Source organism: Polypterus senegalus, chromosome 5 (genome assembly GCF_016835505.1).
Source record: "Polypterus senegalus isolate Bchr_013 chromosome 5, ASM1683550v1, whole genome shotgun sequence".
NCBI classification, from domain to species: Eukaryota; Metazoa; Chordata; class Cladistia; order Polypteriformes; family Polypteridae; genus Polypterus; species Polypterus senegalus.
In genome coordinates this window covers 108,246,251-108,271,944 of record NC_053158.1, presented here as the reverse complement: position 1 = coordinate 108,271,944, position 25,694 = coordinate 108,246,251, and the positions used below count along the sequence as shown (strand labels likewise).

Sequence of the window (25,694 nt, the reverse complement as noted above, 5' to 3'; positions counted from 1 at the left end):
TCATACCAGTACCCCACCTCCACGTTGTAGTGGAGCTCTGTGCCCATTACTGATCCACAGGTCCATCCATCTGGTCCATCAAGAGTCACTCTCATCTCATCGGTCCATAAAACCTTTGAAAAAATCTGTCTTCAGATATTTCTTGGCCCAGTTTTGACGTTTCAACTTATGTTTCTTGTTCAGTGGTGGTTGGGTTTCAGCCCTCCTTACCTTGGCCATGTCTTTGAGCACTGAACACCTTGTACTTCTGGGCACTCCAGGTAGGTTGCAGCTCTGGAATATGAAAGTACTGGAGGATAATGGGTTCCTGGTAGCTTCACGTTTGATTCTTCTCAAATCTTTGGCAGCTAATTTGCGTCTTTTGTTCTCAACACGTTTCTTGCGACCCTGTTGACTATTTGCAACAAAATGTTTGATGGTTCTGTGATCACACACCAATATCTTTAGCAATTCCAAAAGTGCTGCATCCCTCTGAAAGACTTTTTACAATTTTGACTTTTCAGAGTCAGTTAAATCTCTTTTTTGGCCCGTTTTGCCTGAGGAAAACTAGCTGCCTAATAATTCTGCACACCTTGATATAGGGTGTTGATCTCCTTAGGCCACACCCTCCCTCATTACACAAATACACATCACCTGACGTGCTTAAATGCAATAAGCATTCAAGTTAATACAGCTTGGAGTTGGAATATACGCATTAAAAATGATGATATGGTCAAAATACTCACTTGCCTAATAATTGTGCACACAGTGTAATGTTAATTTTGTAAGAAGCAGACAGGGTATAAACATTTCTACGGCTCTGCTCCAGCTGAGGAAATAAGAGTCCCTTCCAGTGAATAGGACAAAAGGGCACAGTGGAGTAAAAAGTGACAAAAGATTTCCTAAAAATTTGTAAAATATGTTTAGCTCAATCTTAGATGTCCAGTGTTCATTCTGTAAACAGAAGGACATTTCAACAAGAAAAAGCTCAGCGGTGGAAATGAGTGCCCTCTCCAGTGGATGGGATATAAAGGGAACATTAAATGTGAAATTTATATAGAAAACTGTCTACATACTTTCAAAATACATTGTGACCACTTTTAGCTATATGGTGTTCGTTTGGCAAGAAGCTTAAAGGGGTATGCATTTCTATAGCCAAGGCTCAGCTGTGGACATGAGTGCCCCCTCTGGTGGAAGGGATGGAGGGGCATAATAGTGATGATCCAAGAAATATGATCATGCTACAGAAGACTGACTGATATTCTTATTAAAGACAATGTGCACCATTTTAACTATCCAGTGTTCATTTTGCAAGGGGGGCAGAGCAGATAAAAATTACCATTTAATGCTATCTAAAAAGTTATTTAAAAACATTTGATCAGTTTTAATCTGCCATGATCAACTATGCATGAAATAAAAGAAAAATAGTTTTGTTGGATAGTGATACCTGCTATTAAAATGAGATACTCCCCCAATTTAAAGGGATGGTCATGACAAGGAAAGCATTTTTCGATAGAACTTAAAACTAATCTTTCTACATTAGAAAAAATGGAAGGTGAATTAATCTGTTCCATGACCATAAACAATACCCATTTCGATAAACTTAAAGAGCAAATACACATAATTTAAGGTAAAAATAACACAATTAAATACCCTAAATAATAATTAAAACATGAGAAAAATAACTAAAATATGTAAATACTGTATATTAAATGAAAATTGTATTTACAGTACCTTAGTAAGGAATGGTGATGTCCCGTGTGGATGTCATGGTTAATAGGGGTTATATAATAAAGTATATATCTATCTATCTATATAAACCAAAAATAAAGTGAAAAAAGCACTGAAAACAACACATGCAAGAGATGTTTTCACAGCGAGAAATGACTTATGCAAACAACAGATTAAGCTTAAGATCGCTGCATAAGTGTCATCCATTTCTGCATTTTTTTCACTGTGTGCAGTTTGAATGTAGAAGCGTCATTCAAACTCAGGGTGAAATTTTTCTCGAATTCAGCATTCAAATTCAGGAATGTTTGAAGTTGAAATTGTTCAAATTCAAAGGCAAAAAAAAAGCACCACTTTATTTCATTCACATGGTTTTAATCACTCATATGACTGGAGTGAAATTTGAGTTCTAAATCAAAGCCTTTCCTGTAGGAATGTTTTTTTTCTCTTTTTTATCTCCAGAAAAAAGTATCTGAGTAAATGTTTGAGAGCAAAAGACCATATATGGTGTGAAAGTGGATTAGTACATTTAACAAATTGTCTTTTAAACGTCTTTGAACAGAGTTATTGGATGTCAAGTAATGAATTATTAATTATAATTATTACTATTATTAATATTCAACAAAATCTTTTTTTTTTTTTAAAAGAATTTATTGGTAACACAACAAAGTGTGCATGCCAAAACGACTGAAGTAGTAAGTGGCATTTTTCCATACCATTTTAACAAATTTACTGTCCACCGACAATCACGGAGCATCCCCGTAAAATTACTACATCATATAATACACCTGCAACCTTAGAGCACAGAACTCATGAATTGCTATGTTTGAGGAAATACTGGTTAGGCGGCTGCACATGCATGTTTATTGATGGACAGACGACATTTTGCACAGAGCATGTATTAAATCAAAAGAGAAATAGTGAGCAAAGATGTGTGAAAATGTGACAACGTGCAGGAAATCAGAAGGGGCACTGGACTCCACAGAGCAGGGCTATTGAGAGACTGAGTGAGGAGTCTGTGGGATTGCAAGTGCCCTGGATAAAAACCAAGATCTAGGCCTTTAATGACCTCTTAGGCACAGCCATCAGCAGTGTAATTAAAAAAAATTCCAATGTTTCCAAAATTTTAGATACTCCAAACTTTAAAGAAACAAGTTTCATAAGATGATATGTCTATACCTGGAATCAGAACACTAATTTAAAATACAAGGCATAATGAACACTTACATGGAAAGTATAGGTGCCACACTGTCTAGAGAAGCTATAAGAATTCCAATTTCACAAATAGCTGCAGTGAGTAGCAAAGCCCAAGTTGGCTCTCCATTTGCTTTACCGTGGCCAAAGACCTAATTCATGAAAAACAAAGAAAATATATTTTAAGACACAAAGCCAATATAAAGTATATTTTAATACAAGAATGTTTAGATATACAGCTTAATGGATGCCAGACACCTTCTGTTTTGTTTCAAAGTCACATTTCTGAAAAAAGGCTGACAACACATATAGCAATTAACCTGTTAAAAATTTCTGAGTTTCTATTAACTAATATACACTTGATATAAACTTTGCATATCTTAGCTATGCATTTTTCAAATAATATTGTGTTCTGTACCTATAAAACTGCCAATCTGTACACATAGTTCATTGAATAATACTGTATGCTTCTACCATTCATACTATATAATTGGGTACTGCAGGAAAATTGCTTACAACAGACTTAGTGTGTTTCCAACCAATAATACATTTGTTAAAAATGACAATTTTTAAAGTGCATCAGTTCATTCTCCCAACTCGCTTATTCCAGGTCAGAATGGCAGAAGGAATGGTTTGTGGTAATGATCTGGTATAAAACCAACAAGCTGTTTTGGGGATTGTAACCAAAAAAATGCCCAAAGTAGCCCAAAAGCCAACTTATAACAGGTGTAATTTTAGAAAATTTCAAAATCATTTAAACTCCTTGTTAAGAACTTTATGTTACACTTCAGTAAATATTTTAAATACTTCATATGATTAGTATAGATGGTGAATAAAAAGACTGCATTCCTACCTGCAAAAAAGGTACAATGCCATCTCGAGCAATTGCCTGTAGAAGACGGGGGGCACCTGTAAGACTCTGCAGTCCCGCTCCACAAGTAGAGAAAAATGAACCGATGACAATAACCCATGGAGAGGGCCAAGACAATGTGCCAATCACAAGATTTCCATTTACAGCTTCCCCATACCTTAAAGAAATACTATACAATTATTTTTTGCAGCTTGAAAGAAACAAAAATGTATATAGTCCTGTAAATAACTTAAAAAAGAGACTTCACTAAAAAGGTAATTTCCATATTTCAATCAACTGACAAAATATACTGTAATTTGCTGAAAAGAGAAAACTGTGGTTATAATGCAAGTACTTTCACAAGTAAGTTGTCAATTTGTTTAAGCCCTCTGGAAAAGTAATACAGCTTTTACAATGAGGCATTGCAACTGGCAGAACATACAAATGCTTGTTAGGTGTACTTTTATCCAACGGCATACAGAGTGAACAATGCCTAAACCAGGTCACTTTTAAAAACCCCATAAGTGAACTATCTGATCAGATATAGCCAAATGCTACAAAACTGATAGGACAATACTTCATAGAACAGATAGACAAGGAGCCAAAACATACTGCGAAAGCAAACCAAATGTTTTTACAAGTAAAGAACTAGAATATTCTTAAATGGCCAAGTCAATCAACTGACCTCAACCCAACTAGAAATGCATTTCACTTACTGAAGATAAAACTGATGGGCATAGAGTCCAACAAACAAGCAGCAACTGAAGACAGCTATAGTACTGGACTGGTACAGTAACAGTAGAGTGGAAAACTTAGGGGTGGCCTGGGTTCCAAACTTAAATCAGTCATTGACTGTAAAGACTTTTCAACGAAATACTGAAAATGATTATTATATCTGGGATTATGTTAGTTTGTCCAAACACATTTGAGCCCATGTATACAAATACCTGTCTTTCCTAAACAGCTCATACAATATTTTTGTTAAACTCATTAAATTAAAGATGAAAGACTGTACTTCAATCACATCATGATTGCTTTGTTTCAAATCCATTGTGGCAGTGTACAGAGCCAAAATGATGAAAATTGTATCATTGTCCAAGTATTTACAGACCCAAATGTGCAGTATACGAAGACAGCTGCTTTTAATATTCACCGCTACATATTCGTTTTCCTGCCATTTTTTTGTTGCGTTGTTTTCCTATTAATCATAAGTGTTTGTGACCTCTTGAAAAAAAATTGTTTTGTGCTTTTTTCCCTCCATTACAATATTCTAACAAACTTAATACATTAAAGATTAATTGTATTTTAAAAAAAAACTTCACTGGACTGTAATTGTGGTCTTACTTGTCTCTTAGAACAACTCCTTCAATACAGGCACCAAATAATACAACACAAGACATATCTGTTTTGGGATATTAAAGAAAATTCCAATTTTCATGCATCAAGGTATGGAAGATAAAGTCACATTTAAAAAAGAATTTAGAATTTTCCCTTACAAATAAAATGTAAGGAAAGAAAGAAAATTCTGTTTAGCCTGATTTTACAATATCAGCTTATGAACTAAAACAACAGTAAATAATTTACTAACTGAAATACTGTAAAAACAAACAAAGAAACAAACAGACATTTCAGAGATCAATCTGAGCGATCTAACACATTCTTTTGTGTAAATAAATATAATTTACTGAGTTTGACAGGAAATAATTGTAATGGTCTCTACTTTTAAATACTACTGCATTTATTCAAAAGGATACAAATAAAAGATGTAGTTGCTATTGCCATTATAGTGCCAGTTGGTATGGACTTCTGTGCATCCTTAAGATCACCTGATCTGTTGGAACCTGCCATGATACCTGAAAGAAATATTACTTTTTAGTTTAAATAAATTTATGTTGTAACAAAATATTAAGCATCCATATTTACACTGCATATTTTAACTAAAGTGAATTACATCAGCCAGTCTTTTTATTGTTTATATGTGAAACACATTGTGGCCTATTTCTTTGCTGAATATACTATAAATAAAAAAAGTGAAAAATAGTTTAAACCCCTGAAGACATAAAATGAGCAGGCATAGTAGAATTACTGTCAACTGTAATATTTTAGCTGAACTGAAATGTCTTTGATGTAATATACAGTAGATGTGGCAAAAGGGTGGAAACACAGACAGGTAAGAAAAAGTTCATTAGTCAGGAAGTTTTTTAAAAAAAATTTTTTATTATTAGACCGTTAACTGTGTTGGCCACTTACAATATGGTTCTACTCTGATTCAAATAATTAGGCATTCACCTTTTTAAGGCTTGGCTACATTTTGATCTTGAATTTTATTAATCAAAAGTAAACACTATAAAAATGAACGATGAACATAGTACTATACTACAGTACAAGCACAGTAAATTTCAATCAAAGGCAGAATATAAAATCATCTTATGGAATACTGAAGAATGATGCACTTCACCTTGATATCTAGACAACTGCTTGCAATGAACAAAGTGAAACATTTGGTCAACCTTTTCATACACTGCCTACATATATTTTTAAAATTGTTATCAATTATTAAAATTATTAATAAAATTAAGTGGGTGCCGCATCACTAATGAAGTAAGACGTTCAAGAATTGCCTTCAGTGTGAACTGCTAAAAGGCACCACTCACTGCCAGATCTGAAAAGACATATGAACTTAAGGGTTTCCTTATGATCAAAATTAAAGTCATCCGATTAATTGTCCAGTCAATGTAGGACTGTAAGCATTTACATTTATTTTTTTGGCTGATGCCTTTATCCAAACGCGACTTACAACATTTATGATACAATTGGTTGCACTTTTGTTTTTCCAATTGGAGCACAGACAGGTGAAGTCACACAGTATCAGTAGCAGGCTTTGAACTTAGAACCTCAGGGTTTGAAGTCTATAGCTTTAACAACTATGCCACCCTGCCTGCCTTTAAATCAAACAATCTCTTTCAAGTTTAAATCCATCCACCTCAAGCTTGAGCAGGACTTGTCAGGTTTTTAAATTAGCATTATTGTCATTTTTCTACTGAAAGCAAAATATACATAAGACTCTACCGTACAGCACAAAATTCTATTGCCCCTGTTTTTATATACAAGTATAAAAGATACAAATTCATGTAAATAAAAATATTGGCTCTGAAGACAAAAATCAGAAAATACTTTTGTCAAAGTTAAATATAAAAAATGAACCTTTTTAACTATGTAACTACTAACATTATTACTAACTAAGTAATAATGACATATACTATAAAGTATTTGGCTACCTTTGCTATTACACTGGCTGGCTGTACATTTTTAGTGAGTAAGGCATCATTATGTGGATGTTACAGATAAATAAGATAATCCGCTTCACCAATACATTAATACTGATGGAATGTGCTTATTATTATAAACCAAACTAAAATTTAAAATCTTTCAAGTACTTCTTAACATTCTAAGTTCATATCCTAAGTACAGTTCAAGTACCACAACACATTATTTACTGTAAATAAAAGCAAAAATTTATGTTAAATATACATAAAAATAAATACATCTCAACAATTTTGTTAAAACATTTCAGTTGACCTGGAGCTTATTCCTTTTGAGTACACAAATTTCTTGGTTTCATCACCTAAGAGGTGTGTAAAGCATTTATATGTCAAGATACTTGAAATACTAATCCTACAACCAAACAAGTCAACTATGCATTCTGATGTCCTTACTTGTGTCCTGAACCCAGTTGATGACACTTTTAAGTTGTGGCAGAATCAATTAACATCTCAATTTACACTCTCATGCCATAGGTGACATAAAAGATGAAACATACAGTAGCTAAACTCACACCTAGAATCTATAAAAATAATTAAAAAAGGTGAAAAAAAAGCATACAATTTTTGCTCATTATTATAAACACATGAGACTTCATGTATAAAAAAAAACCTTGCTTAAAATTTTACTTACGCTCAAAAGGCAAAAATGCGGTCTTGCACATTCTTTTAGCCACTCCCTACCACCTCCCACCAGTAACCACGTATGGCTTAAAAAATGCCTATTTTGAATATTCATGATCTTATCGTATAAATTTGGCCATGTTCCTGAGTGATGTCTTTACTATGAACCACTGAGACTGCAGGCAAACAAACTTCAATATGAGCTTGAGGTAATGCTAACTGAAGTGTAGAACCGCAAAAAAGGTACTTTGGATGGTCCCTCTGTGGGAGTCACAAATAAAAGAAATAATAAGAGTGGGAGCAAAGGACATCATCTGAGTAGGAAGAACAAAAATAAAAAAAATATAAAATCGTTTAGCCAAGTAAATGTCAATGTTAAATTGCATACAAGTCTGTACGAGTCTGTTTACATTCTACATACCACATCCAAAAGTCTTTGAATTGCCATTGCAATGATGACCTGTGAAACACAGTCTAGGTCATCCATGTGCTCATCATGAACAGTCTCAGGTGGCAGAGGCAGACCATGTGCTATGTTGTGACGTACTGAATAAGCTATTGCAATGCAATAAACCTTTGTGGGGCTATACAGATTATACCATCTGTATAATTAATTGGTATAATTAGTATGTTACCAAGATATATTCAATCTCCTAACGTTCAGGGCTGAGCAGGCTGAGATCAAAATGCAATTTGCAGCAACTGACAACTTTCCTAATGTAATCAGTGTAATTGACTGCACACATCCACCTTAATAAAAGAACAAATATCTTCGTGTCTGTCCAGTTACTATGTCTCTATCATTCCAACAGATAACACATCGCAAATATTTGTATTACTAAAATGCATTGTATGTCATTCCAACAGATGATGCATTACAAACATTAACACTGCTTTTACAAATCCCATAGTAAATTACATATAAAAGACATATGCATTGCATGTGTCATTTCAACAGATGGCACATCAGAAACAACATATGTAGTAATGTATTTTACTACTACAAATATTTGTGATGTACCATCTGTTAGGATGACAAATGCAATGCATTTTATCATCATATACATTACAAAATACATTCCAATAGATTGTGCACTGCAAATGTTAATGCTTAGATCTATGTTGATTACTTAGATTACAACCCATCTTAGACAGATTTCTTTTTACAACATTAACAATAAAAGCTTCAAATGGAGAGGTGCCCTGAGTCAAATCCATAAATGGTTTATAGTAAACACTTAACCAATAAAATCGTCTAGCTAGATTACAAACATCGATGAAAGAGTTATAGATCAACAAAACAGTTTATACATGGAATAGTAACCACAACATAAAACCATTTACTCACCAGGGGAACTAGTACAAATACCAGGTGACAATGGGTTTTAAAAGTTACTGTCAAAAAGTGGATGGTAAGGTACAACACAAAATTCCACCCACCACAAGTATTTTAACACATCCTACATGGCAGCAAATCTAATATATAAAGCAGAGTCGATGCACGTATGTGTGTATGTATGTTTCTTTGTCCGCCATACAAATCTGCACCAAACTGGGTATAGGGCTCCTTTGTGACCAGGAGGAGGTCATGGGGTATGTTTTGTTGGGAAAAATTTTTGTGGTGAAGCACAGGGCACCTTTTCACCAACACAACATTCGGCACACACACGTTGCAACAGAAGTTCACTGCAACACCATCTAGCGGCACCCTTGGTCCCTGTGCCTCGCTCTTTACCCATGTTTCTTTAAATTGCCAAGAGATGGTGCAAGTGTCCAAGTATGAGAAGGTGAAGGGGAATTGCCGTATGGATATAACGACCCAGTGTGCGTGACCGGCTGACACATCCACGTTTCTGCAGGTCACACTCCCACACGCACTGATAGTGCTGTATTTCATTCGCCAACTTCCGTCATATGCAAGCACATTTGAACAGAGACTCGCCATATAAAGACAGTATCCTTCCCCCACCATTTTCCCTAGACGCAGTAACTGTTGTATGTCACTTCTCTCTGTAGTTACCATCGCCAATGCCCGTTAGATGGCAGCATGGTTCAACACAGATGCTCCTTACAAACCCCTCCCCGCCATTTTTCCCAGTAAGGATTTTAGTGCTACTCTTTTTCACTGGCTGTCCATATTTGTGGTGCTATTTGCTCACTTTCCGACTCACAGTATGATTTCAGTGTTGCTCTTTCTGACGGACTGGTGCTATTTGTTCGCTTTCCGACGTATTGTAAATAAGGTGAAATTATCTCACTCTGGTGCTTATCCCGTACGTAATACCATGTAACACATTATAATTGCCCTGCTTTTCATTAATATACCCATGCCATCGAAAAAAAGACGTAGAATTGGAAGGTCCACTTCAGATGCCAGAAGAAATTCTATTTCAAGGGCATCTGAAACGTCACACCACAAAGAATCCAGAGCGGAGGAACTTATAATAAAATGTGAATCACAAAACTGTTTGTTCTATTTTTATATTCTGTTTCTTTCATTTGGAAAATTCACCGGTTATAGATTCCCGGACAACGTCGGGTACTCCTGCTAGTAACTGATAAATCTCAAGGTAGTTAATTTATTTGATAAAAGAAAAAAGCATACTATCATTCATGGCGGAAAAAATGCTGGTTGTTGGAGGCATACTATTTTAATGACAACCTAATGGGTTTAAATAATCATTTTAAAAAATATACCTCTCTTTCTCTCTCCATTTGAAACCAGAGAATTTTATGAGAAATAAGTTTTCATTCTAGAAGCTCTAACTGCAAATGTTTTTGCTTTATCTTTGTTTCTAATATAAGAATGAAATTTGAGAACAATGGCTGTGTTAACACTGCCACTTCCATCTGACCTAAGTCCAATTTTTTGGCATATCTATAGTGGGCTGGATTTGTTTTCTTGGCTAAGAAAATAACAAAGCGATAACTGTAATCCTATCTTTAAACCAGAATTGACATTCAAAATTGTATACGAATAATAATCCCATTTCTAAGAATGTGAATTGTGTGAGTATGCATTAAAGTTTTGAAAATAAATTTATTTTTCCGACACCCTTCTCTGTGTGGCCCAGATAATTATCATCACCTTTGGCCAGAAATTAGTACTTATGAAATGCAGACTGGCAAGCCACCAGACAATTACATGAGTAAATTCACACTAGTCTCTGTTCAGGCAAAGATAAACAGTCTTTACAATAATGAACCCACATTTGAAGAAATATATGCTGGAATGGTACAGCATCTACAGTCAAAAAAATGTTAAAGAACATGAAAAATTCACTCTTGATTCTAGGTTTCTTTATGTTACACTATTGATGCAAACATGAAGTCACCACTGCAACACTGGAAAGGGCCTTGACATGGCTTTGGACCACAAGGATAACTCCTTATATCATGCATGATACTTTGACATAAGCTGGGTTTCAGTTGGCTCTGGTTGGGTCATCCAAGCAAGAGTGTGTAATATTCAGAGATTCACAACACCCAATGTCCCAAGGTTATATCACCATTTTATCTCAGAGTATCAGTAGTTGAATGATCTATATATATAATTCACTAAGGCAAGACAACCATGGAAAGCCGGCGTGGATTCACTAAGCCGCCGACAAGCGAGACACCTATGGCGCACACAGGAAGGAGCCACGCCCACCAACTCCAAGACCATTGGATACGACGACAACTCACAGAGCCACGCCCACCAACTCGGATGCGACGACACAGAAAAACCGGCGACTTTTATATTCGTCTGTCGTAGAGGTCACATGCAGCTCCGACCCACGTTGACTGTTAATAGAGGCATGTTTCTCGCAGAGGTGAATCGCCATATGCGGCGTGTAAAACTGTTTGCGAGGGGTATCCCATGGGATCCTTAAAACGTTCCTTTACAATTGAGGTTAAAACACAATGAAGTGAGCAGTCTTTAAAAAACGAGTTTTCGGGTTACAACGCACGACCGCGTGCACTATAGCAAACTGTTTTACACGCTACATACAGCAATTCGCATCCGCGACAAACATGCGTCTTCTTAGATACTCCTGCACTTTGTACACACCCCCCTCCCACCGTGGTCGGGTGTCTTGGTGGATTATATATAGAAAGGCAGCCAAAACCGCACAGAGCAATGAAAAGTCTACGTGAGTCACAGGTGCATCTGGACTGTACAAAGACTCGAGTGATGAGTTGGAGGTGGGCACATGAGCAGGCAGTGTATACTGAACGAGAAACCAGCAGACAATCATGATGGAGGGAGCGGAGTGGATGTCCTTCTCCTCTCCTCCCGTTCCACCCTGAGCGCCGCACGGACGATTGTGTGTTGGTTCGTTCCATGCATTGGTTAAAACCCAATGAAGGAAGCAGTCTTTAAAAACCAATAAGCCCTGTGCCTGTGTTTCATTACCGTCTCACCTGCTTCACCAATGCAGGCCCCGCAACAGGCAGCCAACCGGGTAACCAAAGTCTTTGGGTTCAGGGGGGAGTATGGTTACAAAGCTGAAATTTAAAGGAATTGACGGAAGGGCACCACCAGGTGTGAAGCCTTTCGCTTCATTTGACTCAACACAGGAAACCTCACCCGGCCCGGACACGGACAGGATTGATAGATTGATAGCTCTTTCTCGATTCTGTGGGTGGTGGTGCATGGCAGTTCTTAGTTGGTGGAGCGATTTGGCTGGTTATTTCCAGCGAGCGAGACTCCGCCTGCTAAATAGTTACACGACCCAACAGCGGTTGGCGTCCAAATTCTTAGAGGGACAAGTGGCTTTCAGCCACGTGAGATTGAGCATTAACAGGTCTGTGATGCACTTGTATGTCCGGTACTGCACGCGCGCTACACTGAATGGATCAACGTGTGTCTACCCGGCACGGGGAGGCCTTTGAACCCCATTCGTGATGGAGACCGTGGCTTCCAATTGTTCCCCACGAACGAGAAATTCCCAGTATGTGGGTCATACGCTCGCACTGATTACGTCCCTGCCCTTTGTAAAGCCCCCCATGGTCGGGTGACTTGGTGGATTATATATATAAAAAAAAGCAGCCGGAACCGCAAACAACAATGAAAAATCAACGTGGAAACCGACTGAGGCGGTGTTTGGAAAATTAACAGTCAACGTGACTCACAGGTGTGTGTGGACTGTACACAGACGAAAGCGACTCAAGTAGAGAGTTGGGGGCGGGCACATAAGCGGTTTTCAGTCACGGACAATTGTATGTTGGTTCGTAGCGTGCATTGTTGCAATGTTACTTTTCTTGGTGGTTTATTAAATTACGGATTTTTCAAATGTTTATTTTTTCCTCTGTGCTTAAAAATCATTTAAAAAGCGGCCTGATTATGCGGCATACGCCGCAGGTTGGCTAGTTTATTATACTACCTATTTATGCTATGACTCATTTCTGCCCGTTGGTTGTTTCAGAATGGTCCCTGTGTATTTGCAAAAATCAAATATAGGCTGTATGCAAATTTAGGTACAAACTACTGTATATAATAAACTTAATACATCTAAGAAGAAAAATTTGAATTGTATTTAGTACAATTGAGCAAACTGAGCTTACATTGGCATGAATAAAAAGACAGTTGATTTAAAAATACTATATTTAAATTCTTCAGAAATTACACTATTAATGCATAAAGACATTCTATGGAATTTAACAGCTTTTTTAATATGTGAAACTATATCCAGTGATCTAACAAGTAATTATTTCTTAATAGTTTTACTGTAAACAAATCTCAAAAACAATGATAAAGATAAGATTATGCTAGACAGGGCTACTATTTAACATTTTGAAAAAAAAAAAATCATTCCTGTTTAATAAACTTTAAACTATTGTTTAAGACTAAATTAATAAAAAAAAATGTTTTTTTCCTTACCAGTAACCGAAGGAAAATAAATTCCAACTAACAAGGTGAAAAATGTGGCAATATCATTGGCGACGTAAGGCATAGAAATTGAAAATTTTGAATCTGCAGCTGGTAGAGATGGTTGGTTTTCTCTTTCAACTAACATTCCCTGAGGTCCATAATGACTCCAAAGATTATCTACAAAATAAAGTAAGTATATATTTATTTTCACGTATATACTATAGATGAGTACAACACCATAGCTATCAAACATGATTAATATAGTATATTCAGTGGTGGCCAAGTCTGATCCTGGAGAGCCGCAGTGGCTGGTATATACTGTAATGTGCCTGTTAAAATATGTGTGTATATTCATTGTGCTTTGAAACTTATTGCAGGTGTTAAATGGAAAAGCTACCACGTCTGCTCCCACAGCATTATCATTGTACAGCAATTCTTTTGAATAATTAAAAAGGACACAAACAGGATTAGACCTGATTTGCCTGAGTAAAAGTAAAAAGATATATAAATATAATATATTTTTATACAAGTAAAATTCCATTACAACGAATATCTTTACAATTAAACTTTCATTACAACAAAGCTTCCCCATATGACACATATAGAAATCTCATTACTACGAAGTACATTCAGCAGATACTTTCATTACAATTAAGTGCACAAAAGACCTTGAAATGCTTGAATGAATCATCCACAGAGCAGTTAGTTCTCTGGCTGCAGCTCAGTTGTGCACAACAATCCCTAAACTTTATCTTTAAGGGAAAGCCCAGAAACCCTGTGCAGGAAACACTGTCATTTTTTTTTTCTTTTTTCGTACTGTTTTTTTTTGCCTTTTTTGTTTCCTGCGGTTTTCAGTGACACCTTTTGCTTATTGCTCGTCAACACTTGAAAAACATCCATTGGAATTTAACTCATTGTCACCTTCCTATAGAAACGGCAGACAAGAAAAAACGGTAACAGTTCATATTAGAAAAAAAAACTTTCATTTTTGGAAGCTCTCAATAACAGCAAAAATAAAAAAAAAATGTTGCCAGTGAATTCGGAATTTTGCCATCGACACTGTCAACTTTCTTGAAAGACTGTGCAAAAAAAGAAGAAAAATCTCAGGTTGCAAACGTATGTGAACTGCTGCATTTGAAGACGTCGAAAAAGCAGTTTTTATGTAGTTCAGTGATGGTCATTCAAGAAACATTCCTATTAATGCGGCACTCCTCCCCCAACTAGACAGCACACCGAAAAGCATGCCGAAGCGGGATGCAAGCGTCTCTACGGGGCAATAGCAGGCTGAGTGAGTCTCTCCACCAAAGTAAACAGAAAAGATCTCGATGGGTGATGCAAGGTTAGGAGCACGTACATTGTAAATGCAGATAACAGGAGTACTTAGTCACTGACCTGGCCACGACCCTTTCTGACTGCTGTGTCTGTCTATAGCAGAGTGTCAGATCAGGCTACAATAAATAACTGTGCTGTTCCTGTTTCAAGCTGAATAAAGCAGGTTTTGCTAAAGTACTGAGACTAAGCCTCGTGTTTTGGGGTGCAAGACAGAGGACTTATAGCGCGACCCCAATCTTTTATGATTTGTTTCTGTGGCGCTACACTGCACCACTGTGAGCCTGCTATTGCCCTGCCCCAGCAATGGAAAACAATCTTCCACAGATGCTGCAATCGTGCTTCGGGGCGCACTTCAGCGTGTCTTTCTGGTTCGGTGGGGAGTGGGGGGATCCCAAAAGTGTTCAGAAACCACACGATATGAAGAAGAAAAGGATGAGTCGGCTTCTGATTGATAACTGTGCTGCACACAACATGCTTCCACATTTAGATAATGTTCGTGTTGAATTCTTCCCACCCAATTGCACAGCCATTGGATTTGGGCATCATTCGCAATATGGAAATTGTATTATGGCAAGGAAATCCATCCATCCGTCCTCTTCCGCTTATCCGAGATCGGGTCGCGGGGCCAACAGCTTGAGCAGAGATGCCCAGACTTCCCTTTCCTTAGCCATTTCTTCCAGCTCTTCCAGGGGAATCCCAAGGCGTTCCCAGGCCAGCTGGGAGACATAGTCCCTCCAGCATGTCCTGGGTCTTCCCCGGGGCCTCCTCCCAGTTGGACGTGCCCAGAACACCTCACCAGGGAGGCGTCCAGGAGGCATCCTGATCAGATGCTTGAGCCAACTCATATGACTCCTCTCGATGTGGAGGAGCAGTGGCTCTACTTTGAGCCCCTCCCGGACGACTGAGCTTCTCACCTTATCTTTACGGGAAAGCCCAGACACCCTGCGCAGGAAACTCATTTTAGCCGCATGTATTCGTGATCTTGTTCTTTTGGTCACTGCCTATAGCTCATGACCATAGGTGAGGGTAGGAACATAGATCGACTGGTAAATCGAGAGCTTTGCCTTATGGCTCAGCTCCTTTTTCACCCCGACAGACCGATGCAGAGCCTGCATCACTGCGGATGCCGCACCGATCCGCCTGTCGATCTCACGCTCCATTCTTCCCTCACTTGTGAACAAGACTCCAAGATACTTGAACTCCTTTACTTGGGGCAGAATGTCGCTACCAGCCCTGAGGGCGCACTCCACGCTTTTTTGGCTGAGGACCATGGCCTCGGATTTGGAGGTGCTGATTTCCATCCTAGCCACTTCACACTCAGCTGTGAACCGATCCAGAGAGAGCTGAAGATCCATGGCCTGATGAATCAAACAGGACAATATCATCTGCAAAAAGCAGTGACCCAAACCTGAGTCCACCAAACCGGACCCCCTCAACGCCCTGGCTGTGCCTAGAAATTCTGTTAATAAAAGGTATGAACAGAATCGGTGACAAAGGGCAGCCCTGGCAGAGTCCTACTCTCACTGGAAACGGGTTTGACTTACTTCCGGCAATGCGCACCAAGCTCTGACACCGGTTGTACGGGGACCGAACAGCCCTTATCAGGGGGTCCGGTGCCCTATACTCCCGTAGCACCCCCCACAGGATTCCCCAAGGGACAGGGTCGAACGCCTTTTCCAAGTAAACAAAACACATGTAGACGTGGTTGGGCAAACTCCCATGCACCCTCCAGGACCCTGTTAAGGTTGTAGAGCTGGTCCACTGTTCCACGACCAGGACGAAAACCACAATGTTCCTCCTGAATACGAGGTTTGACTATCCGACGGACCCCCCTCTCCAGGACCCCTGAATAGACTTTTCCAGGAAATGCTGAGAAAAATTCTTGTCAGCATAACTTGTAAGTAGGACGAGATTAAAATTAATGCCAAAGAAGCTATTGAAATGATTGCAAACGCCTGGACAAAAGTTAAGGAAAGCACTATAGTAACAAATACAGAATCTCATTACAACAAAATATTTTTTAGGTCCCTGGGAGTTTGTTGGAATGGAATTTTACCTGTATATATATTTATATATAAATAAGAAATAATTATTATAGAGATACATATTTCCACCCATCTCCCAAACCTGCTTAGCCAGGGTAGGGTCATGGTGTGTGTGTATGTGTGTATGTATTTAGATGGGACAATATACAACAAGTGTTATGGAAACATCTCTGACACCTACATCGCAGATAAGCTCTGGGTGCATTTGACCATGCCATTTCCTGTACGAGCAAAAAAACGAATCAAGAAAAAAAAAAAAACCAAACAACCATATGTTAAGCACAAAACTAGTGTAATGACAGTGTAGCAGAACTGCATGAGTGCTTCTCCTATAGTGACTGGGATGTACTGACATTATCATAGACACTGAATGAGGCCACTTATACTTTTAATTGTAAACTTTAGTTGGCTGCACGTTTCTTTTGACTGTTGGCAGTCGACAACATGTTTAATCCAGGTGACCTGATCCTGCGCCATCTTTTCCATTTCATGTAGGTAGAGTCATACTTCTTTATCGATGGAGTGGGTAATGTGCTGCCAGAAAGTTATTGGGTACCTGTTTTTGGGATTTCCAGGTCATTCTGATGGGTGGTACAGGGCACATTCTGATAAGTTTTGATGGGTCTCAACGTAGCATATGTTCTACCCATATGAGTTGCTGTTTGGTGACAGTTTTTGATTCAATTGCTTATATGTATCTGTGTTTGAAATATAGCTGACATACTTGACTCCAAACATGATTCTATAGTAATTTGTTGTTTAACTCTCTAGAATTATTTTGTTGTCCAAATTTCACTGCTATACAGAATGATGCTCAGACACAAGGTGATGGAAAACAGACTTTTGAATTGATTTGTTATGCACTTGGCTTGCCAGATGCTTTGATGTTATTAACTACATTGGCAATCATTGATATGAGGTATATGAATTTGTCTATAATATTGAGTTAGTGGGAGCAGTGAGCTGAAACCAGGACTTATTAGCATTTGCTTCTTCCTGCTAATACATATTTCTAGGTTGACCTGATTTGCAACTTTGTTGGTTTTCTCAAGTTGTTGTGTTCTTTATTTGTTTTCTAAACATATACATAAGTGCTATATAGTCAGCACAGTTCTATTGCAAGCTAGCCTTAGGGTGAGTAATGAAGCTCTGCATTATGTAATTGAAAGCTTTCTTGAAATACAGTAGATGAGCATGGCATAAAGACTAATGTGCTTCTATTTGGGTTCCTGAAATACTTGTCTTAGAATGTGAATTAGTTAAAGCCAGCTGCAACCTCTTTGAAATCCAGCTTGTTGATGACTTGATAGGAACAATGATATTTGTCGTCCACTGCTTTGGTGCTATGAAAGACTCGAATATGCTTTAGTATATGTATAGAATCTGTACATGCAAAATCTCACCACCACGTTTTAGTACTTTGTTTAGCATTGTGGATGCCCAGTGCTTTAATTTTCATAAAGTTGTAAATGAAGATATGAGATTCTGTGAATCTATGATCATTAAGGAAACAACTGTCAAAAGCACTACTTGTAGACAAACAAAATCCTCATCAGGAACATAAGGTAGAAGAAAAGCTTTACAGCAAAAGGAGAAACATGGGTAATGACCCAGGTGAACGAAATATTGACTACGAGTTTAGTTTGGGGATGGGGATGAAAATCCTGCATGCTCGCTGTATCAGCAAAGAGGGCCCATGGAGCAGATATCAAGCTATTGCTCAAAAGCTTTAGGAGAGGAGCACTACTGCTGGCACTATAATCATGTGATGAGGATTATAGCAGATGTCATCTCCACAGTCATCACTCAAAGCAAACAGCGAAAACCACCACAGTCCACACAAGGTCCTGATGTCAGAGACAACAAGATAAGTTGTCCTGATGGAACTGATTGTTCCATGGGAAGAACAGATTGAGGAAGCTTTTGAGAGTAAGAAGGCCATGTATGAGCTTGTAGGCGAATGCTGGTGTAGAGGATGGGGAGCCTTATTTTAAAACCTACATATACACTGTGTGCACAATTATTAGTATTAGTGAGTATTTTGACCATATCATCATTTTTATTTATGTATTCCGACTTTAAGCTGTACAAACTTGAATAGTGAATGTGTATTTGTGTAATGAGGGAGGGTGTGACCTAAGGTGATCAATACTCTAAATTAAGGTGTGCATAATTATTAGGCAGCTTGTTTTCCTCAGGCAAAATGGGCCAAAAAAGAGATTTAAGTGACACTAAAAAATCAAAAATTGTAAAAGGTCTTTCAGGGGGATGCAGCCTTTTGAAATTGCTCAGATATTGGGGTGTGATCACAGAACCATCAAACGTTTTGTTGCAAATAGTCAACAGGGCCACAAGAAACGTGTTGGGGGAAAAAAAGACGCAAATTAACTGCCAAAGATTTGAGAAGAATCAAACATGAAGTTACCACAAACTCATTATCCTACAGTGTTGTCATATTCCAGAACTGCAACCTATATGGAACACCCAGAAGTACAAGGTATTCAGTGCTCACAGACATGGCCAAGGTAAGGAAGGCAGAAACCCAACCACCACTGAACAAGGCACATAAGTTGAAACGTCAAGACTGGGCCAAGAAATATCTGAAGACAGATTTTTCAATGGTTTTATGGACTGATGAGATGAGAGTGACTCTTGACGGAGAAGATGGATGGGCCCATGGCTGGATCAGTAACGGGCACAGAGCTCCACTTCAACTCACACAACAGTAAGATGAAGGTGGGGTACTGGATCGGTCTGGTATTATTAAAGCTGAGCTAGTTGGACCTTTTCAGGTTTAAGATGGACTCAAAATCAACTCCCAAACCTACTGCCAGTTTTAGAAGACAAAGACATTTTATTCAAGCAGTGGTAAAAGAAAAAGTCTGCATCTTTCTAGAAGACCATGATTTTTATGCAGGACAAAGCTCCATCACATGCATCAAAGTACTCCACTGCGTGGCTAGCCAGTAAAGGCCTTAAGGATAAAAGAATGACATGGCCCCCTTCCTCACCTGACCTAAAGCCCTTCTTAAACGGCAGATTTACGGGGAAGGAAAAGAGAACACCTCTCTGAACAGTGTCTGGGAGAGGCTGTGGTTGCTGCTGCACAAAAAGTTGTCAACAGATCAAGAAACTGACAGACTCCATGAATGGAAGGCTTATGACTGTTATTGAAAAGAAGGATGGCTATATTGGCCATTGATTTTTTTGAAATGTCAGAAATGTTTATTTGTAAACTTCAAGTTGTTTATAATTCTCTTTTAACAGATGAAAACAAACATGTGACATGGGAAAATGTTCATTGCGTAATAATTCTGCACATTCCCCCTTCCCCTCTTCACAATGTGAGCGGCAGAGACGCGAAGTGGGTGGAGTGTAGCGCAAGGCGGGGGTATGGGGGTGTGGGTTGGCGTCCCCATAGCAACTTGCTGCTGAAACCGGCACGACCCTGAGTGCCCAGCAGCACAATGAGGTGGTTAAACATCGTAATTAAGGTAACAGGGAAAATCTGAGAATGAAGGGTTTTAAAACATAAGGACTTACCGTCATTCGTTAGCGTGTGAAGGGAGGGGGTTGCTGTAGTTCCATATTCTCCGGCTATCTCCTTGCAAATAAAGACACGAGCGCCAGTCCAGATGCCATTTTAAAAGTGGCCCTTTGGTTAGGCGCTTACGCCTGTGCTCAGGAATCTGGGAAAAGATAGCCGTGGGGGGAAGCTTTTTTTTAAATGCATTGAGTTTTGTTGGTTTAACGTTTTTTTTAGTTTTTTATTTCTGAGATCACCAATGTAAGAAAGCGCTATTGGTTTGTTGTTATTGTTTCTATTGAGCAGGGTTAGGTTTAGTTTGGTTGTGAAGCCTTTGGGTAATTGTCCCCCTGTAACAGAATGCAGTTAGTGTCGTCCTACAGCAGTGGGCTCCGAGAAAGAAATGATAGCAGCTTTATAAGGTGTGGGACATTGTTCGCTAGGGGGGGGTTGTTTAACTGATTTGAGATTACAGAGGTGTGCATGGGCTGCTTGTGAGGAGAATAACAGTCTCCTATTAGTAAGTTCAGGCTCCTGTATGTTTGGACGTTGGAATAGTTCAATTATTTAAGACTGCTTGAGAGCCTTATTTTTAGTTAATGGTCAGGCAGTTGTTTGTCCTAGAGAGGGAAATTTGCCTTTGAAGATAAAGCCATATTTTGAGTATTTTTTTTTTTATTATTTTGACAATGTATGTCCTTGCTCAGGTTTATGGGTTATTTTTGTTTTTTTTTTCCCTTTGTAAATTTTTTGTGTGGGATAATGGACACTATATATATATTCCTGCCCCTGAACTTTACTTGCCAAAGGACTGATATAACAAACAGCTGTTTTACTTTTTCTTCCTGCCGTAATTCTTTTGTTTTGACTCTGCTGGTGTCAACTTCTGGTCCTGGTCGGTCACAAAACTACTAGCAGGTTACCTACTCCTGTAGGCAGCTTGTGACAATGCTCATAATATACATTTGCTTTTATATTCCTGTTGTCATGGAAGTGTACCTGAGGATCACCTTCACCTGCTCTGTCAAGGTAAGTGGTACCAATCTGCGATGAGAGAGAGCTCTGTCCTTTTCATTGGGCAAAGTTTCACAAAGGCAGCTCAAGGAAGCGCCCTAGTGGGCAGTCCCTGAAAGATGGCAGCTCATTCTGAAACCAAATGACTTTTCGCTGACTGAATCTTTATATGTATTGTGTTGTCTGCCTTGCTGGCCATATTTAAGCCTGTTTCTTTTTGTGTGCGCAAAGGCACTAAACATGTTTTTTGTTTGTTTTCTTCAGCTCAAGGATGCACAAACCAGAAAAAATGGGGAGGGTTACGTGTCAGGAAGGGCATCCAGTGTAAAATTTTGCCAAATCAATATGCGGACAACAATACAAATTTCCAAATCGGGTCGGTAGAGCCCCGGGTTAACAATGACTGCCACCAGTACTGTTAGCCAACAGGGTGCTGGTGGAAATTGGGCTACTGTTGGCCGAAGAAGAAGAAGAAGAAGAGGGGGGAGACTTGTCCGGAGGCAAGAGGAGAGGAGGAAAGTTAAGAGAGTGGAACTGAGGGTATGAACTTTGAATGTTGGCAGTATGACTGGTAAGGGGAGTGAGTCAAGGAGATATGATGGAGAGAAGGAAGGTTGATATATTGTGCGTGCAAGAGACTAAATGGAAGGGGAGTAAGGCCAGGTGGATTGGAGGTGGATTCAAATTGTTCTATCATGGAGTGGGTGGGAGGAGAAATGGGGTAGGAGTTATTCTGAAGGAACAGTATGTCAAGAGTGTTTTGGAGATGAAAAGAGTGTCAGGCAGAGTAATGATTAAGAAGCTGGAAACTGGAGGTGTGATGATGAATGTTGTTAGTGCATATTCACCGCAAGTTGGGTGTGCAATGAGTGAGAAAGAAGATTTTTGGAGTGGGTTGGATGAAGTGATGAACAGTGTACCCAGGGGACAGAAAGTGGTGATTGGAGCAGATTTCAATGGGCATGTTGGTGAAGGGAACAGTGGAGATGAGAAGGTGATGGATAGGTATGGTGTCAAGGAGAGGAATGAAGAAGGTCAGATTTTGGATTTTGCCAAAAGGATGGACATGGCTGTAGTGAATACGCATTTTAAGAAGAGGGAGGAACATAGGGTTATGTACAAGAATGGAGGAAGATACACACAAGTAGATTACATTGTAGCAATGCTACAAGCAATTAGAACTGCATCTCCCAGCAGTCCTTGCATGGGCTGTTGCGGTCAAAGGTGGCCAGAGGGGTTTAAAAGGAGGGCAGGTGTCAAGGAAAGAAAAAAAGTTTGTTTAATTTTGGTGTGTTGTGTGTTACATTTACCTGTCATGCTGCCTGCTGTTATTTGAACCTTAAATCATTGTGTCCTGGACTGTATTCGTTTGTTGGGGTCGGGATTGTCTGTCTACTTGTGGGAGGACTGTGCTGGAATTCATTGGCTTTCCTGGAAGAGTGGAGCGCTCCTGAACCATCCATCCATCGTCATCCTTTCAGCAGCTACCGGTAGGACTGTGTTTTCCATTCCCTTTCTACATACAGATCGCTGGACTCAATCTCGTGTAGTTCTCATTTTATCTGGTTTGGTTCTTTCATGGACTTTGCTGTGTGTTATTGTGTTTAAATATTAAATGTAATATTGCCGAAGGGGTCAGGGGTGGTATTATTGTTTTCATGTAGTTCATTTAATTTCATTATACAGTAATCCCTCGCTATATCGCGCTTCGACTTTCGCGGCTTCACTCTATCGCAGATTTTAAATGTAAGCACATCTAAATATATATCACGGATTTTTCGCTGGTTCGCCGCTTTCTGCGGACAATGGGTCTTTTAATTTAAGTTACATGCTTCCTCAGTTTGATTGCCCAGTTGATTTCATACAAGGGACGCTATTGGCGGATGGCTTAGAAGCTACCCAATCAGAGCATGTATTACATATTAACTCTTTGAGGGCTGAATATTTTTTCCAAAAAACAGTTTTCTGAAAAGCAATGGCTTCACACAGAAATCAACATAAAACGTTTGTTGCTACATGCACGTTTTCTCATTGCTTGTATCAAAATCAGAGTCTGACAAGTCATAGTCCAATTCAGAGACAACAGGCAAAACATCGTCCACGGGGTGTTATGTTGCGTTATGCATCCAGTTTGATCTGTCGCCAGATGTCAGTGCCATTTTTGCCGTCTGCAGCTTGCTACTCAACTGGGAGCAGGAAATCTCAGTCAAAACCAAGAAAACTAACTTTCCTTCTAGCAACAAGAGTCCAACTAAAACATAACAGTTGGTTTTGTCACAGTTTACAGTTGATTACCATCGTCAGCTCCTCCTTTTAACAAAAGTTGACGTCAGCCCTGAAAGAGTTAACTAAAACTCCTCAATGCTATAAGATATGCTTCCCGCGTGGCGCTTGTTTTGTTTGCTTCTCTCTGTCTCTCTCACTCTCTCTGCCTGACAGAGGGGGTGTGAGCAGAGGGGGCTGTTTACACAGTGGCTGTTTGCCTAGAAGATAGGACGCTCCTCTACAAAATGCCGCTTTATCGCGGTGCTTCTGTATACTTAAAAGCATGTATTGATTTTTTGATTGTTTGCTTTTCTTAGCGAGCGCTCTCTCTGACATCTGCTCTTCAAGGTGTTCCTTTGAAGATAAGATATGTTTGCATTCTTTTAATTGTGAGAAAGAACTGCCATCTCTGTCTTGTAATGAAGCACTGTTTAAACGTTTGACTAAAGGGTGTTATTTCATGTCTAGAGGGCTCTAATAATGTTAACAGTGTGGGAGAGTTTATAAGGGCTTAAAATATATAAAAATAACCATACAAACATATGGTTTCTACTTCGCGGATTTTCAGCTATCGCGGGGGTCTGGAACGCAACCCGCTGATCGAGGAGGGATTACTGTATTTAGAAGGTCGTAAACAGGTTTTCTATGCTCTAACTGCGAAAATATTCGATTTATAAATAAAGAATCCTACTTCGCGGAAATTCATTTATCGCGGCAGAGTCTGGAACGGATTAACCGCGCTAAACGAGGGTTGACTGTATTCTTAATTGTTTAATGTTCCCAGTGTGCTTTATTTGGTCTCTGTAGTAGTGTGTGTGTGTCGTTCCAAGGCCGGGGTTGTCCCGGGTAATCCTCCACTAAAATAAATAAATCACTGTCATTTTTGACGGTGTGAATCTTAGCGGCTCCTGACTGCTACAACATCCTATGCAGAAGAGTTGATCTGAAGGAGATTAAAGACTGCAAAGTGGTGGCAGGGGAAAATGTAGTTAAGCAGCATAGGATGGTGGTCTGTAGGATGACGTTGGAGATCAAGAAGAGGAAGAGAGTGAATGCAGAGCCAAGGATCAAATGGTGGAAGTTGAAAAAGGAAGACTGCAAGGTTGAGTTTAGGGAGGAGGTGAGACAGGCACTGGGTGGGCAGTGAAGAGTTACCAGACAGCTGGGAAACTACAGCAGATGTATTAAGGGTGACAGCAAGAAGGGTGCTTGGCGTGACATCTGGAAAGAGAAAGGAGGAAAAGGAAACCTGGTGGTGGTGGAATGAGGAAATACAGGAGAGAATTGGGAGGAAAGGGATGGCAAAGAAGAAGTGGGATAGTCAAAGAGATGCAGAAAGTAGACAACAATACAAGAAGTTAAGTTGCAAGGTGAAGAGAGAGGTGGCGAAGGCTTAAGACAAGGCATATGATGAGTTGTATGAGAGGTTGGACACTGAGGAGGGAGAAAAGGACCTGTACCGATTGGCTAGACAGAGGGACCGAGCTGGGAAAATGTGCAGCAGGTTAGGGTGATAAAGGATAAAGATGGAAACGTACTCACAAGCGAGGAGAGTGTGTTGAGCAGATGGAAAGAGTACTTTGAGAGGCTGATGAATGAAGAGAACGAGGAAGTGCAATGGATTAGCAAGGAGGAAGTATGGACAGCTATGAAGAGGATGAAAAATGGAAAGGCCGTTGGTCCAGATGACATACCTATGGAAGCATGGAGGTGTTTAGGGGAGATGGCAGTGGAGTTTTTAACCAGATTGTTTAATGGAATCTTGGAAAGTGAGAGGATGCCTGAGGAGTGGAGAAGAAATGTACTGGTGCCGATATTTAAGAATAAGGGGGATGTGCATGACTGTAGTAGCTACAGGGGAATAAAATTGATGAGCCACAGCATCAAGTTATGGGAAAGAGTAGTGGAAGCTAGGTTAAGAAGTGAGGTGATGATTAGTGAGCAGCAGTATGGTTTCGTG

The 25,694-nt window shown here is 39.2% G+C and overlaps 1 protein-coding gene across 5 annotated transcripts in view; it reads right to left on the bottom strand.

Moving 5' to 3' along the window:
- Positions 1-25,694, bottom strand: part of slc12a7b (solute carrier family 12 member 7b) — a 275,222-nt gene that overhangs the window by 49,578 nt on the left and 199,950 nt on the right. For all 5 annotated transcript variants that reach the window (XM_039753212.1, XM_039753208.1, XM_039753211.1 and 2 more), the window contains exons 9-13: positions 13,562-13,729; positions 5,506-5,604; positions 5,096-5,153; positions 3,755-3,929; positions 2,935-3,053 (exon numbers count right to left, since the gene is read on the bottom strand). In XM_039753212.1, coding sequence (XP_039609146.1) covers positions 2,935-3,053; positions 3,755-3,929; positions 5,096-5,153; positions 5,506-5,604; positions 13,562-13,729 — 619 coding nt within the window. The remainder of the gene's footprint in view (positions 1-2,934; positions 3,054-3,754; positions 3,930-5,095; positions 5,154-5,505; positions 5,605-13,561; positions 13,730-25,694) is intronic.